This window comes from Anomaloglossus baeobatrachus, chromosome 5, assembly GCF_048569485.1.
Source record: "Anomaloglossus baeobatrachus isolate aAnoBae1 chromosome 5, aAnoBae1.hap1, whole genome shotgun sequence".
Taxonomy (NCBI): Eukaryota; Metazoa; Chordata; class Amphibia; order Anura; family Aromobatidae; genus Anomaloglossus; species Anomaloglossus baeobatrachus.
The window spans coordinates 25,721,497-25,739,124 of record NC_134357.1 but is presented as its reverse complement, the minus strand read 5'-3'; the positions used below and the strand labels follow the sequence as shown (position 1 = coordinate 25,739,124).

The 17,628-nt window shown below is 46.0% G+C and overlaps 1 protein-coding gene across 2 annotated transcripts in view; it reads right to left on the bottom strand.

The window, feature by feature from the left end:
* Positions 1–79: 79 nt before the first annotated feature.
* Positions 80–17,628, bottom strand: part of TAPBPL (TAP binding protein like) — a 112,051-nt gene continuing 94,502 nt past the window's right edge. For both annotated transcript variants that reach the window (XM_075348335.1, XM_075348334.1), the window contains exons 3-7: positions 10,009–10,236; positions 9,138–9,350; positions 7,434–7,742; positions 6,787–7,086; positions 80–3,241 (exon numbers count right to left, since the gene is read on the bottom strand). In XM_075348335.1, coding sequence (XP_075204450.1) covers positions 3,126–3,241; positions 6,787–7,086; positions 7,434–7,742; positions 9,138–9,350; positions 10,009–10,236 — 1,166 coding nt within the window. In that variant the 3' untranslated portion in view covers positions 80–3,125. The remainder of the gene's footprint in view (positions 3,242–6,786; positions 7,087–7,433; positions 7,743–9,137; positions 9,351–10,008; positions 10,237–17,628) is intronic.

Sequence of the window (17,628 nt, the reverse complement as noted above, 5' to 3'; positions counted from 1 at the left end):
AATAAATAAAATGAAAATGTCCAAATCCCATTTGCTCTGAATTAATAATATCTTGCTGCAAACAAAAAGTCAATTTATTTTATGGAAACAGAAAATATTTACATTTTTCATAAATTGACACTCCATCTCTGATTCCCATTATCCAGATATTCCCTGTTGCTACCTGAAAAACCGTCAACAAGTTGTAGTTGATGGATTTGTTATTTGGATTAGGGAGGGTTCAAAGAAGAGCGAGCAACTATGTGAAAAAAATGTCGCCCAATGAACCATCATGGGAACTGTAAATAAAAACTGACAGTCTAAGTTCCCTAAGTACACAGAGGTGTATGCTATCTAATCTTTTTATGTCACACTAAGGCGGGCTTTGCAAACTGCGACATCGCAAGCCGATGCTGCGATACCGAGCGCGATAGTCCCGCGCCCCCCGTTGCAGCTGCGATATCCTTGTGATAGCTGCCGTAGCGAACATTATCACTACGGCAGCTTCACATGGACTCACCTGTCCTGGGACGTCGCTCTTGGCCGGCGACCCGCCTCCTTATTAAGGGGGGCGGGTCGTACGGCGTCACTGCGACGTCACACGGCAGTCAGCCAATAGGAGCGGAGGGGCGGAGAAGAGTGGGATGTAAATATCCCGCCCACCTCCTTCCTTCCGTATATCCTACGGGAGCCGCGGTGACGCCGGTAGGAGATGTTCCTCGCTCCTGCGACTTCACACACAGCGATGTGTGCTGCCGCAGTAGCGAGGAACAACATCGGACCATCACGTTAGCGCAATTATGGATTACGCCGACGCTGCACCGAGGATACGATTACGACGCTTTTGCGCTCGTTAATCGTATCATCGAACCTTTACACACTACAATGTCGCATGCGATGCTGGATGTGCGTCATTTTCAATTTGACCCCCACCGACATCGCACCTGCGATGTCGTAGTGTGCAAAGCCCGCCTTAGTCTTGGAAAAGATGAATTTTATCAGATTTATTGATGTTTCCCAATTGCAAAAGATCCAAAAATAAATTACAACAGCAAAAACTTTTGAGGAATATTATACATAATGAGCTGTCTATCATAATACTTAATTCCCTAAGAATACATGGATGCACGCCATCTAGCACCAACGACTTATCCATGTTAGTCTTTTTACTATGGTTATACACTTTTTCCTGTCACACCAGGTTTTAAAATGGTTGAATTGAATAGACAAGGTCTTCAAAATTTGTTAACCTGCTTATTGATGGTTTCCTAAAAGCAACATTATTTTTCTCTACAAAATGAAATGGAAAATTTGATCCAAATTACAATTACAGATCCAAAAATGTGACATTAGCTAGCTGCCATTAGCTAGCTGCAGAGCCAATGTAAGACAAAGGTTTGAAGAAATATTAGACATAATAGTCTGTCTATAGTGATACTTATTTGCCTAAGAACACATGGGTGTAAGTCAAATAATACCAGTAATTTGTCCAGTAGATTCTTTCTAAGGTGGTTATACAATTTTCCTATTACACTGGGTCATTAAAAGGTTAAATAGATATACAAGATCAATCAGGTCTTTCAGCTGCCAACCTGCCTACCAATGGTTTCCAAATATAGTTTTTTTTATAAAAAAAAATAATAATAATGAATGAATGAATGAATGAAACCACCAAAAAGTACAAAAATGTGGATATAATATTAGCTGACATCAGATCTAATGTTAGTCAAATGTTTAGAGAGATATAAAAAACATAATGGTCAGTCTATCATGGTACTTAATTCCCTAAGAACACAGGGGTGTATGCCATCAAATTCCAGTGACTTGTTAGTTTTAATATTTTTATGTTGGCTATACACTTTTTCTTATGTTTCCAGTTAGACTGGGGTCCCTAAAATGTTGAATTAAATGTACAAGATCATTCAGATCTTTCAGCTGCCAGCCTGCATATTGATGGCCTCCAAATAAAAACAGGTTTTTTTTGTTAAAAAAAGCATGAAAAAATAAATGAAAACACCAAAAAGTGCAAAACTGCGGATATGATATTAGCTGACATCACATCTAATGTTAGTCAAATGCTTAGAGGGATATCAAATACATAATGGTCCGTCTATTATGGTACTTACTTCCCTAAGAACACATGGGTGAATACCTTCAAATTCCAGTGACTTGTTAGTTTTATTCTTTTTTATGTTGGTTATACACTTTTTACTATGTTTCCTGCTAGACTGGGGTCTTTAAAAGGTTGAATTAAATAGATAAGGGCCATCAGAATCTGTTAACCTCCTTATTGATGGTTTCCTAGTAGCAACATTTTTTTTCTTTACAAAAACAAAATGGAAACACCAATAATTACAGATCCAAAGATGCAGATATAACATTAGCTAGCTGCAGAGCAAATGTAAAGCAATGGTTTAGAGAAATATTAGACATTAAATAGTATCATGGTACTTATTTCCCTAAGATCACATGGGTGTATGTCAAATAATGCTAGTAATTTGTCTAGTGGATTTTTTGTATGGTGGTTATACAATTTTCTTGTTACACTGGGTCATTACAAGGTTAAATTAAATATGCAAGATTTTTCAGATCTTTCAGCTGCCAACCTGTCCTTTGATGGTTTCCAACTAGAAACAGGTGTTTTCTTGTAACAAAAAAAAAAATACATGAAAACACCGAAAAGTAAACAAATCTGGATATAATATTAGCTAACATCAGATCTAATGTTATTCAAATGTTTACAAGGATTTAAAAAACATAAAGATCAGTCTATCATAGTACTTAATTCCCTAAGAACACAGGGGTGTATGCCATCAAATTCCAGTGACTTGTTAGTTTTAATCTTTTTATGTTGGCTATACACTTTCTTATATTTCCTGTTACACTGGGTCATTAAAAGGTTGAATTGAATAGCTAAGATCCTTCAGAAGCTGCTAACCTGCTTACTGATGGTTTCCAAGTAGCAACAGATTTTTTTTTGTATATAAAAACCATTTAAAATCCCAAAACAAAGATAAACTATAAACATATTCATCTCACGTTAGCCAGTGTGAGGCAAAGAGGAAATTCACTTTGATTTTTCTTACTTTTACCAATATATACAAACAAAACTTGTCCCTATGAAAGTCCTTATTGGCTCGTGATCTCTATATAGTTTTTTTCTTCTCTAATTGATATTTTTTCCATAGTAATAGAGGAGCACTGAGGATGATGATGGCCAAGATCACGATGGTGAGAAACACTGTATAGGACGGATCAATGTCTGAAAAGAAAAAAAACACACAAACAATGGAAGAGTTAATTTATGAACCTTTGTTATCACGTCTGCATCAAATAAATACATTCTGGGTTGATCGTCCGTCTCTTCTCCAGTCATTCCTGAGGACAATGTTTTTCTTAGAAAGATTCCCCAATGATGTAGGTTGGATCCACAGTGATCAGTTATAATCAAACAAAGGAATTCAGGAGAAAGTGTTCAGTTTGCCTACAGCACCCCCGCAGGAGGAATGAAGTATTACACAGTTCTCACTGCCATCAATAAGCTTGGATGTGCTGGGTCCTCCAGAAAGATAATACTCTTTGTAGCTTCTTGAAGTAGTTCTTACTCTAATTAAAAGTTTTTTGGATTCATTCTACATCCCACAATGTCTGTCTGCTATTTCATCCTTCTCTACGCGATTCCTAAAGCTTAACATGGACAAAACAGAGTTCATTGTCTTTCCTCCTCCTCATTCAACTCCTCCACCAAGCCTATCCATCAAACTTGATGGTGGCTCACTCTCCCCAGTCTCACAAGCTCGTTGCCTCGGAGTAATCCTCGGCTCTGCTCTATCCTTCAAGCCGCACATCCAAGCCCTCTTCACCTCATGCAGACTACAACTCAAAAATATCTCCCGGATCCGTGCTTTCCTTATCCAAGAATCAGCAAAAACATTACTGCATGCCCTCATCATCTCCCGCCTCGACTACTGCAACCTCCTGCTCTCTGGCCCCCCCTTCCAACACTCTTGCACCCCTCCAATCTATCCTAAACTCTGCGGCCCGCTTAATCCACCTCTCCCCTCGCTATTCCCCAGCCTCGCCACTCTGCCAATCCCTTCACTGGATTCCCATCGCCCAACGATTCCAGTTCAAAACATTAACCATGACCTACAAAGCCATCCACAACCTGTAGTCTCCATACATCTGTGACCTAGTCTCCCGATACCTACCTGCACGCAACCTCAGATCCTCACAAGATCTCCTTCTCTACTCTTCTCTTATCTCCTCTTCCCACAATCGCATACAAGATTTCTCCCAGGCCTCCCCCATACTCTGGAATGCTCTACCCCAACATATCAGACTTTCCCCTACCGTGGAAAGCTTCAAGAGGAACCTGAAGACCCACCTCTTCTCACAAGCCTACAACCTACAATAGCCCTCAGTCCAGTAGACCACTGCGCAACCAGCTCTGTCCTCACCTATTGTACCCTCACCCATTCCCTGTAGACTGTGAGCCCTCGCGGGCAGGGTCCTCTCTCCTCCTATACCAGTCTGTTTTGTATTGTTGTACTTGTTTTAATGTATACCCTTTTCACTTGTAAAGCGCCATGGAATAAATGGAGCTATACTAATAAATAATAATAATAATTCTACATCACCAGTGAGAATTAAAGAAATACACAGGCATGTGATTTCCAAAGCTCTACAAATTAATTTAATGAGAATCAGATCTTTTATACTCTTCAGAAATATAGGTGTACCATTCATACGTTTAGGTGTTCCTTAAATCATAGCAAATAGTAAAATACATAGCTTCATAATAAGTACAGACACTCCCAGGCATCCACCCAGTTTAGCCGCAGCCCCGGAACAAGTCTTTGTTCCAAAAATGTAATCCTACACCCTAAGAACATTTATTTTGGCAGGTCTGAAAACATTAACTCCTTCCTGTAAAAGTCCCGGCTGGGTCACATCCTCCCGCAACTCCCCCAGCCATCCACGTGTGCTGCTGCCTTCTTCCCCTCCTGGACCCTGTATATGCCGCACAGGTTTCCCAGGAGTTCACCTAAGATGCGCGTACGCACACCGGCCATCCTCTTAAAGGGCCGGCGTGCTATTTCCAGGAAATGCCTCTCAACCTATGGATGAGAGGCACAAGGTATTTAAGGCATCTTCCCACTAGGGAAGGTGCCTGTGCAATGTTTTTAGTTAGTCAATGTTCCAGTCTGCTATCTAGCTACAGTAGTTGCCAGGTCCTGAGCTCTTGTCCTGTTATCTCTAAGTACCTACCTTCCCATACTTGTGAGTCCCTACGATGCTCACCATTGCTGTCCATACCCACCTAGCCAGGCTGCCTCAGCTTTTTCGCTTGTACCTGTCCATACCTGAGTCTGTCACCTGTCCTGGGCGTCAGCTGCCAGAGTCCTGGTCACTGCACTGGGAGTGGTACCTGCCGTCCGCCTCGTGGTGGGCACTTAGTTAAGCCCCTCCCACAAAAGGGTAAGCCCGGGTCCCCACTGTTGTTCAGTGAGTCCATTAATCCCGCTTGCTGCCCCTACACCAGCTGCAAGCATTACACTTCCTTTAACAGCTGCTTTTAGCTACAGCTAATAGATGAAGGTCCTGAATGAGAGAACCTTCCCCCATGAATAGAATATTATGGATTTGAGCTGAAATGCAAGAATACCTAGTATGAGATCTGAAACTTTCTGGATTATTGGATGTCTTAGCGAGAATCAGATTAAAATGATGGATTGTCACACATCTGGCGCTGCTTACCTTAAATGAGGACTGAATAAAACTTATCAGATCCATTATACCCTCAATATTTCAGTGAAATACCTGTAATCTGGCATCCAATATTGCAGAAATTCTGATAGTCCGACAGTCATTTGAACTAAACCTTTTTTTTCCTCCAGGCATTGCATAGTTATACATTATTGTAATATATTTCACAACTTTATTTTGCCTCCTTTTCTCCTAAATCCTGTGCTATCTCAAATTCCATTTCATGTTCCCTTTGAAGCTGCTTGTAACTGCTGCTCAGCAAAGATCAATACACTATATTCAGTGCACGTACAGGGGGTAGGAAGCAAAGATGGTCAGGTAGGAAAATGTCCTATATACAAACTGATTGAGTAGAGGGTATGGATCTTTGCTGAGCAGCAGTTGAAAGCATCTTATAAAGGAGCATCAACTGCATATTAAAACAATAATTTTTGTGAGAGGAGGAAACAAAATAAGGATTTTTTTTTAAATAAATTAATTACTTTTCAATGTCTGGAAGGCAAAAAAACCCCCAAAACTTAGTTAATCTTTAAATTTTATTGGGGGTTTTCCAAATAACTTCGAGAATAGCAGAATATGTCCACCCATATTCTGATTGTCCAGTTAAAACCTAATATTTCTGGTAGTTTGGAATAATAATTGAGGTAGTGTAGAAAATATAATCCTATTTGCTGCTACTTTGATATATACTGAAAATTTTAATTCACAGATATCTAAGCATATCGTAACAGAGAGCAAAAAGTGCCGTTATTGTACCCATAGAAATAAAATTTGGTTTTCCTGGAGCCACCACTGGGGGGAGCTCTCTACATTGTTGTATATTGTACTCTAATGAATCCATGTGTTGTGAGCTCCCCCTAGTGGTGGCAGAAAGATAGAATTTTTCCCTAGATGGTTGGGAAGCGGTTTCTAGTTGGTTGCACCCCCTTCCAAGCACCAAACAAAGAAAATTTAATGTCACTGTACTGAATATTAAAAAAATAAAGTTATGATGATATATTTAGAGCATCTCCCCCAGCCTTAAAGTGTTTTACTTACCTTCAGGAAGAACATTGACCTCGATCATTATTGGATCAGCGATGGAGACGTGGGACACGGCACACGTGTAAGTATCAGGGGAAGCACCCGGCTGAGGAACTGGGACTTCAAGGAAGCTGCTCACACTGTAGGTCCCGTCGTTATTCCTGCGATGACTGGAGGTAATCGGGGAGACATGGGTTAATGGTGAGCCGTTCAGCAGCCAGGTCACCTCCACGTCCAGCGGATAGTATCGGTCGGTGTGGCAAGTCACCGTGGTCTTTGGTTTTCCACTCACAGAAGTTGTAACCTGAGGAGGTTCTACGGAGAAAAATATCCATGAGAATAGTGGAAATGGCGCCATTCTGTTCAGGCACCATAGGTGCGGTATGTGGGATTGGAATTGAACCTGATGAACATCGGAGAAGAGATGACCAAACAATGGTGGGTTACGCCAAAACATGGGAACAAGTTGTAAAGCAGGAGGACACCATCTCAAAGTGGGTAAGGGATGGTATGAGCCAGCATTCAAAGCAAAGCTCTACTCCTCTATGGTACAAGATGTACTAAGCAAACAAGGCTACTAGATGCTCACGTAGGTCTTCTCTTGGCACAATTGCCCAACCTTTCACAGCCCAGAACTCACGCGTCAAATTTTGCCAAATTACCTCTGATCTGCAGTTGGAGAATCTGCTGGACTCTGTGCTTTCCTGAAGTCACGGCACAAATATAGGTGCCCTCGTCATGGACATTGAGTAGTCTTATGGTCAGTAATGAGGTGGCCTTCTTCTGCACTTGCGCCCCCTGTTGTATGGTGATCCGGGAATCCTCAAGGTTTAATCTGTGCCCGGTGCCATCCTTCTGTAGATGCCAGTCCATGCTTGCTTCCATGCCCCCCCAAACCTCACAATTTAGCGTCACTTCTTCAGAGAGAGAGCCCCTTTGTGATGGTGGAGAGGATGACACAAGAAGGTCCACTAAAGAGAGAAGCAACAAGGTGAGAGAGGTGTGAGGAATGAAGGCTCGAGTGAATGTGACATGTACGGTAACTATCAGACAGTAGGACCCTATGGACTTGGTCATTTGGGTACAATGCTATTCCCTGCCACTACGTTGGCTACTTTCATTTGGATGGTATGTCCAACTTAGAAAGATTTATAAATGTGAAGACACCACCAGACAGATCCAACCATAAGGTCAAAAACATTGATGCATATCATGTGTCAGGCTAACTTCACACGCTACTCACCATCAGCAAGTAATCACTAAAATTAAGACTAGACATGGTACAAAAATATTCAGCCAAAGTGATTCAAAAATATCTTGCTCAAAAATAGCACACTCAACCTGTAGGTGACCAGAATATTCTATGGCCTTATGGCCTTAATGAGACTAGTATTGCTAACAGTACTTTTAGGCACCACATTTGTTTTTAAGAAAAAGGTGTCCCGAAATTAACTATTGTCTGCCCACCAATCACTGTAAGGGAGCTGCAGTTACTGTAAGGAAACTACAGTCACTGTAAAGGAGCTGCAGTCACTGTAAGGGAGCTGCAGTTACTGTAAGGGAGCTGCAGTTACTGTAAAGGAGCTGCAGTCACTGTAAGGGAGCTGCAGTTACTGTAAAAGAGCTGCAGTCACTGTAAGGGAGTTGCAGTTACTGTAAAGGAGCTGCAGTCACTGTAAGGGAGCTGCAGTTACTGTAAAGGAGCTGCAGTCACTGTAAGAGAGTTGCAGTTACAGTAAGGGAGCTGCAAAATTTCACATAAATGTTATCTATTAGGTTACCAGTTATATGGGGTACAGAGGTGGCAGCAAGGCCGGTTTATCACATAGGTGATTCATGGCCCAAATATAGACCACAGACCTGACCGCATCTTAACAGCCATATATATACTTATGAGTCTGGTGAGTATGCGCGATATACCTGTATCCAGGTGCCTAAGAAATCCCACAAAGGTCCCTCTGCCACCAAAAAAAGCAATATTATAAAAAGCACATTATATATGGGTGTCTTAATTTGCAGTGGGGCAATCAGCCTCTGGGTATGCCCCAGGCTTGGACCAAATAAAGGGGTTTCCATCCATTTCTGTAATTTGACAAATGGCCTCTGCGTGCTAACAACAAAAAATAGCCAAACTCATCTTCTTTTCTTTCAAAAGTAGTCAGCATGTGACTGCTGCGGACAATCAGTGGACACAGTGATTGACTGCAGAAGTAAAGTACCAACCAAGCCAGAAGAAAAGGAGAGTAGACTGGTGGGGGGAAAAGCCAGCAGGATGTGCGACGGGGATCGAGCCTCATACTGGGGGTGTCTGACAAGTGATACGGGGTGTTAGCAATGTCATTATTGAGGGTGGTATCAGGTCTCACCTGTCATTGGAACCACGATCTTCTCATCGGCCAGCTCGCCTGGATTTTCGGTGGGTTTTGTTGCTTCTGCAATGACGGCGATGCTGAGCTCCGGCAGTCGGATGTAAGCGGCAAAGAACTGGGAATAGAGCGGCGAGATCTCGCATTCAACCTCCTCTCCCTCACATTCTACGTGTAGTAAGCGCTGTGCGAATGAGAGTGTGGAGAGATCGACTGCAGGGAAAGAAGAGGGGCTTTGTTAGAGGTATGGAAGAGCTGGGGGACAACCAACAGGGACACCATTACAGCTCCGACATAGCTATGAACACTTCTGCAGGTGTTTGTGTTCTACCAGCAACTCCTCGACTCCTCCCGGGATGCCCACAACTCCTCCCGGGATGCCCACAACTCATCCCGGGATGCCCACAACTCCTTCCGGGATACCTCCAACTCCTCCCGGGATGCCCCCAACTCCTCCCGGGATGGCCACAACTCCTTCCGGGATACCTCCAACTCCTCTCGGGATGCCCCCGACTCCTCCCGGGATGCCCACAACTCCTCCTGGGATGGCCACAACTCCTCCTGGGATGGCCACAACTCCTCCCGGGATACCTCCAACTCCTCCCGGGATACCTCCAACTCCTCCCGGGATACCTCCAACTCCTCCCGGGATACCTCCAACTCCTCCCGGGAAGCCCCCGACTCCTCCTGGGATGCCCACAACTCCTCCCGGGATACCTCCAACTCCTCCCGGGATGCCCCCGACTCCTACCGGGATGCCCACAACTCCTCCTGGGCTGCCCCCACCCAACCCCAAGTAGCTCATATTTGGGTGGGATTTACACAACTCTGCTCCATTTTCTGGAAAATAGTCGCTCTCCTGTATAGTCACCTGTGGCCAAAAAGATGGTCATCTCCGGGCTCTCTGGAGGCTGATAATCTGGGGGTGCATCCGCCGGCTCCTCTCCCATCACCGTCACATTCTGCAGGACCAGCGTCACCTTTTGTCTTGTAAAACCAAGTCCCCCCATACCAGAATCCAGCAGTGCATAGTCACAGGGGAGCACGATATCCGCAGTGTACTGTGTCTGGGGCACAGCTGCACCCCACACTAAAAATACTAAAATAAAAATGAGTCAGGGTCAGTGAATGGGCACAGATCATAACGAGCAGTGCTGCGGAGGGAGAAATAAAGCTATGGGCTGCTAGGGGGCATGGGCATACAGAGGGCCTCGGGACAACAGGAAACAAACAAAAAAACTCTTTCCTGAGAACTGAGAGAACTGAGCAGCTGCACAAGTCTCTCTCTCCCTGCCCAACAATGATCTATCAGTGCAGCTGATTGGGACCCGCATAGATCTTAGGTCCTGAAAAAGTACAGAACAAGAGCTCACAAATGCCCTCACCCCTTGCTTTGCATCCATCCACTTCTCCAGACATCCTAAATCGCAAAAAAAAGCACGATTTGTTTGTAGTGGGCTGAAGTTCTGAGTCTGTTCGTGCCGGCTGTGTTACACAGCAGACACCTGTCAGTAATTAGCACCGGTGAACAGTGACCATGGCATCTCAGTAGATAAGGTTAAAGTCACTCTGTTAGCTCCATTGAGTACCTACAACATGAGGCGGGAACCCAATGTGTTGTTGTGGCGCCCCTGAGGCTTCCGTCGCCACAGGAACATTGCACCCCATCCAGCGGTGTGATGTCCCATCCTGGGTAAAGAAAGGAGTGAACGCCGGTCCACAGGCAAATCTGCACTTCACCCATTGTTAGGTACACACAGGGACCAGGGACAGTGGCAGCAACCCTCCCACGCTGCATGCTGGGAGGAGCCGTAAGACCCATCCCTGCTCCCACAGGGTGGTAGCTTAGCAACTGGGTGGGTGGGAGGAGCCAGCCGAGTGTAGAGTAGACAAGGAAGGTCAAGAGTAAGCAGTTAGAGGGTGTTAGAGAGACGAAGTGGAAGGAGAAGGAAGGAGTTCTGCGGGAGGCAGAGGAGAAGGAGAGACAGTAGGAAAGAGCTCTAGTCAGTCAGGAGCAAGAGAAGAAAGAGACGCTTCCTGGTGAAGACCCTGGGACTCAGAGGGTCCAGGTGACACCAAGTAGAGAAAAGAAGGGATTCCAGGGCCACAGATAGCTTTCAGGCTCGTGGCCTGTTCCACAGGAACATCGGTGGAGGGATCAAGCTGCACACAGGAGACGGTCCCTAGAAACCGGAGGAGGAGAAGTCAACTCCAAAAGTAAAAACCGAGGCCCAGGGAAGTTGCAAACTCCCCGGGCCACAGCCCACAGCAGAACCTCTGGAAAGGGGGTAAAACTACCGACAGGCAAGCCTCTGGCCCGGAGGCTGTAGTGGAGGCCGAGCCAGGTTCAGCCAACAAGGGCAAGGCTTAAGGAGTCAGCTGAAGAAAGGAACACATAGAGGGGTGCACCGGCTTTTATTCCAAGATCTCCCCAGGATCGGCGGAGGTCCCTGACAGTGGGTTCCAGCAGTCCAAAGGCACCAGTGTGCTGCAGCCCAGGAACTGTGAGTAAACATCTTGAAATTGCACCCCCTGGTGTTGTCTCCGTTATTCCGCCTGCACTATTCCATCACTACATTGACACTTACAAGCACCAACAGTGTCCCCGGGGCACCGCTCCACCTGTGGGGAGCAGGACCATCCAAGCTGCCATTCCATCAGCCCCGGAGGCCTCATACAGCAGCGGCGGCTTAATAGTTGCAAACCACAGGTGGCGTCACGAATTATAAACTTTAATCACCCCCAACACTGAAGCCATATTAATTGACCCCACCAGGGTACGGAGTCGGGCCCAGCCACTACTGACTACCCCCGGACCAGTCCGGCCCGACACCGGGTGTCCCATAGCCCTGGGGTGGGCGAGTCATTGTGTTAAGGAGTTCTCAGATTTCTAGTGTGTCTGTTAAGGCCAGTGTGTGTTCATACAGCAGAACTGTGTGTGCAGCAGTGCTGTGTTTATGATTTGGTTACAGAGCTGGTGTGTGCATAATGTGAATGATGCAGAGCTGTGTGTGTATATGTACTGTTCATGTAGCAGAGCTGTGTATGCATCTACTGTGTGTGCAGAAGTATTGTGCATGAGCGGCAGACTTGTATCTAAAGGCCCCATTACACGCAACGACGTATCTAACGATATATCGCCGGGGTCACGGATTCCGTGACGCACATCCGGCATCGTTAGCGACGTCGTTGCGTGTGACATGTACGAGCGACCGCTAACGATGGAAAATACTCACCAAATCGTCCATCGTTGACATGTCGTTCATTTTCTAAAAATCGTTGATTGTTGAGCGCACAGGTTGTTTGTTGTTCCCAAGGCAGCACACATCGCTATATGTGACAACTCGGGAGCGACGAAATACAGCTTACCTGCGGCCGCCGGCAATGCGGAAGGAAGGAGGTGGGCGGGATTTTACGGCCGCTCATCTCCGACCCCTCCACTTCTATTGGGCGGCCGCTTAGTGACGCCGCTGTGATGCCGCACGACTGCCCCCTTAGAAAGGAGGCGGTTCGCCGCCCACAGCGACGTCGCTAGGCAGGTAAGTCCATGTGATGGCTCCTAACGATATTGTTCGCCACGGGCAGCGTTTTGCCCGTGACGCACAAACGACGGGGGCGGATGCTTTCACCAGCGATATCGCTGCGTGTAAAGCCCCCTTAAGGCTATGTGCCCACGGGACAATGTACCCATGGATTTTTCTGCAGGTTTCGTGCAGCTGCTCCCATTGCTGCAGGATTTGACCATTTTTGTTGCGGTAAACCTGCGGGACAAGTGCGGAAATATCTGCGGAAGTCCCGGCCTGTATCTCAACAGTGGAGGAGCGGGAATTCCGTAGATAATTCCGCAGGAATAATTGACATGCAGTTACGTGCGGCTGCGGGACATCCGCAGCATATTCCGCAGCCGCACATACTGCAGCATTGATACAGCACTCCCCAAATCCCATAGGTTAACATGGGGAGTGTCTGTACTTGCGTACACCTGCGGATTTATCTAGAAAATCCAGATAAATCCGCAGGTTTTCCGCGGCAAAATCCGCGGGTACAGAGTCCCGTGGGCACATAACCTAACAGTGCTGTGTGCGTATGTGTGCTGTTCATACAGCAAAACTGTGTGTGTGCATCTACAAGGCATGCAGCAGTGCTGTGTGAAGGTCTGCAGCAGACATTTTATCTAATAGTGTTGAGCATGTAGCAGGGCTGTGTGAGTATCCACTGTGCGTGCAGCAGTGTTCAGTGTGTATTTACAGAGTTGTTTTGATGAGTGGATGATGCAGAGCTGTGTGTGTATATGTACTGTTCAGATAGCGAAGTTGTGTGCGTACATACTGTGCATGCAGATGTATTGTGCATGTGTAGCAGATATTGTGTGTCTAATAGTGTCGTATGTGTATGTGTACTGTTCATACAGCAGAACTGAGTGTGCATCTACAATGCATGTAGCAGAGCAGTGTGCGTACATACTGTGTGTACAGAAGTATTTTGCATGTGTAGCAGAAATTGTGTGTCTAATTGTGCTGTATGTGTATGTATAATGTTCATACAGCAGAACTGTGTGGCCATCTACAATACGTGGAGCAGTGCTGTGTGTAGCAGACATTGTGGGTCTAATAGTGCTGTGTGTATGTGTCCTATTCATACAGCATAACTGTGTGTGCATCTACAGTGCGTGCAGCAGTGCTGTGTGAAAGTCTGCAGCATAGTGCTGAGCTTGTAGCACTGTGTGAGTATCCACTGCACGTGCAGGAGTGTTGTGTGTATGTGTGTCTAAAGCCCACTTTACACGTTGCAATTAGTTGTACAATCGCATTTGCGATGTGACACGCCCAGGTTGCATACGGGATCTATGAGATTTCACGTTGGTCGTTCATTTGCTGTCACACGAGCGTTAGTAGTCTATGTTAAATTGATCAATGTTATGTGCGATCCTTTAGATCATGTGTTCTGTGACGTATGCATTGGGCACCTTTTTTTTTTTTTTATTTATTGACTTGCCAAGCGTGTGTAATGTGTAGGGATGCGTTTTTACTATGTCATCTGCCGTTCAGCTCTGCTACATGGCCGCTAACAGCAGACACAGACAGCCATGTAGCAGAGCTGAATGGCAGATGACAGCAGACACAGACAGAGCCGCACTGTCAGAATGAACTCGGGTGAACTTCACCCGACTTCATGGTCATGCTGCGGCTCTGTCTGTGTCGCGCCCTGATTAGCGGTCACCAGTGAAGACTCACCGGTGACCGCTAATCTCCTGAGTAACTGAAGTTAGCAGCCCTCTCTCATACTCACCAATCCCCGATCCCCGGCGCTGCACGGCTTTCTCACTGCTCCGGCGGCTTTTACTGTTTTGAAAAAGCCGGCCGCCCATTAAACAATCTCGTATTCCCTGCTTTCCCCGCCCACCAGCGCCTATGATTGGTTACAGTGAGACACGCCCCCACTCTGAGTGACAGGTGTCACACTGCACCCAATCACAGCAGCCGGTGGGCGTGTCTATACTGTGTAGTGAAATAAATAATTAAATAATTAAAAAAACGGCGTGCGGTCCCCCCCAATTTTAATGCCAGCCAGATAAAGCCATACGGCTGAAGGCTGGTATTCTCAGGATGGGGAGCTCCACGTTATGGGAAGCTTCCCAGCCTAACAATATCAGCCAACAGCCGCCCAGAATTGCCGCATACATTATATGCGACAGTTCTGGGACTGTACCCGGCTCTTCCCGATTTGCCCTGGTGCGTTGGCAAATCGGGGTAATAAGGAGTTATTGGCAGCCCATAGCTGCCAATAAGTCCTAGATTAATCATGTCAGGCGTCTATGAGACACACTCCATGATTAATCTGTAAGTTACAGTAAATAAACACACACCCGAAAAAATCCTTTATTAGAAATAAAAACACACACATATACCCTGGTTCACCACTTTAATCAGCCCCAAAAAGCCCTCCATGTCCGGCGTAATCCAGGATGATCCAGCGTCACATCCAGCGCTGCTGCATGGAGGTGACCGGAGCCGCAGCAGACACAGCCGCTCCGGTCACCTCCACACAGCAAATGAAGACAGCCGCGCGATCAGCTGCTGTCACTGAGGTTACCCACGGCCACCGCTGCATCCACCGCTGGATCCAGTGACAGCGGGTAACCTCAGTGACAGCTCAGCTGATCGCGCGGCTGTCTTCAGTTGCTGTGTGGAGGTGACCGGAGCGGCGGTGTATTCTGCAGCTCCGGTCACCTCCATGCAGCAGCGCTGGATGTGACGCTGGATCATCCTGGATTACGCCGGACAAGGAGGGCTTTTTGGGGCTGATTAAAGTGGTGAACCAGGGTATATGTGTGTGTTTTTATTTCTAATAAAGGATTTTTTCGGGTGTGTGTGTTTATTTACTGTAATTTACAGATTAATCATGGAAGGTGTCTCATAGACGCCTGACATGATTAATCTAGGACTTATTGGCAGCTATGGGCTGCCAATAACTCCTTATTACCCCGATTTGCCAACGCACCAGGGCAAATCGGGAAGAGCCGGGTACAGTCCCAGAACTGTCGCATATAATGTATGCGGCAATTCTGGGCGGCTGTTGGCTGATATTGTTAGGGTGGGGGGCTCCCCATAACGTGGAGCTCCCCATCCTGAGAATACCAGCCTTCAGCCGTATGGCTTTATCTGGCTGGTTTTAAAAATGGGGGGGACCGCACGCCGTTTTTTTAAATTATTTAATTATTTATTTCACTACACAGTATAGACACGCCCACCGGCTGCTGTGATTGGGTGCAGTGTGACACCTGTCACTCAGAGTGGGGGCGTGTCTCACTGTAACCAATCATAGGCGCTGGTGGGCGGGGAAAGCAGGGAATACGAAATTGTTTAATGGGCGGCCGGCTTTTTCAAAACAGTAAAAGCCGCCGGAGCAGTGTGAATGCCGTGCAGCGCCGGGGATCGGGGATCGGTGAGTATATGAGAGAGGGGGATAGACTGACATGGACAGAGAGTGAGGGACAGAGATAGTGACGGACTGACAGAGATTAGTGAATGACAGACATTGTGAGGCTTTTCAGCTGCGCTCTGAAGCGGACCTTTTTTAAGCTGCGGTGCAGAGCGCACACCTGCGCACATAGCATCAGACACCAAAATCGTATGAGGGATGTCACACGTTACAATTGACTAGGTTCGTGCAACAAAACGCTCAATTCTAGACAAAGATACGATGTGTTTGCGATCAACGGTTTTGCGTTCAATCCTGATCGCATGTAGCTGTCACACGCAGATACGTCACAAACGATGCCGGATGTGCGTCACTTACAACTTGACCCCAACGACGGATTGTGAGATATATTGAAGCGTGTGTAGCGGGCTTAACAGTGATGTATGTGTGTGTGTGTGTATGTGTGCTGTTCATACAGAACGGTGTGTGCGCATCGACAAGGCATGTAGCAGTGCTGGGTATATGTGTGCAGCAGAAATTGTATGTCCCATAGTGCTGAGCCTGTAGCAGAGCTGTGTGAGTATCCACTGTGCGTGCAGCAGTGTTGCGTATATGTGATAGTTACAGAGTTGTGTACATAATATAGATGATGCAGAGCTGTGTGTGTACACTGATGATCAAAATTAGAGAACAATGTCTGATCACTTGCTGTTTTCAGAAATAGTGTAATCTACATTGATGAACATGTAAAAACAAAAAAACAAAAAAGTGAGCCGGAGTATGAGATGGTATACATGGTACTTGTGAGACCATGTTCACACTGGCCATAAGACAAAGAGAAACCAAGGAAAAAATTGTGAAAACATACCCTGCTGTAACTAAATAAAAGCATAGTGCATATAAACATAGGGTACTTAGTAAACACTGTTTTTGATCAAAAAAAGCATAAAGCTATCCCACCAAAGCCAAGGTGTACCCAGTTGGGATAGTACCTACACTCTACCTACACCTACATAAAAACAAAAAAGTGACTAGTCACTTTTTTTGTTTTTATGTAGTTTTTTTGTATTCAGTACAAATGGGGTGTGGCCCTCCCTCTTGGTGAGCTGGACATTTCATTCTGTGAATCCCCCTGACTGTGTGTCCTGTTGGGACCCGGTCGCTCTCAGCCCTTAGCCACATTGAGGCCTATCTTAGACCCATGGTAAGGTTTTAATATTAGAGAGTGTAGGTACTATCCCAACTGGGTACACCTTGGCGTTGGTGGGATAGCTTTATGCTTTTTTTGATCAAAAACAGTGTTTACTAAGTACCCTATGTTTATATGCACTATGCTTTTATTTAGTTACAGCAGGGTATGTTTTCACAATTTTTCCCTTGGTTTCTCATTGATGAACATGTGGCCTTTTTTGTAAGGGGTGCACCATGCCACTAGAGCAGGGTAAGGGGTGCACCATGCCACTAGAACAGGGTAAGGGGCGCACCATGCCACTAGAACAGGGTAAGGGGTGCACCATGCCACTAGAGCAGGGTAAGGGGTGCACCATGCCACTAGAACAGGGTAAGGGGT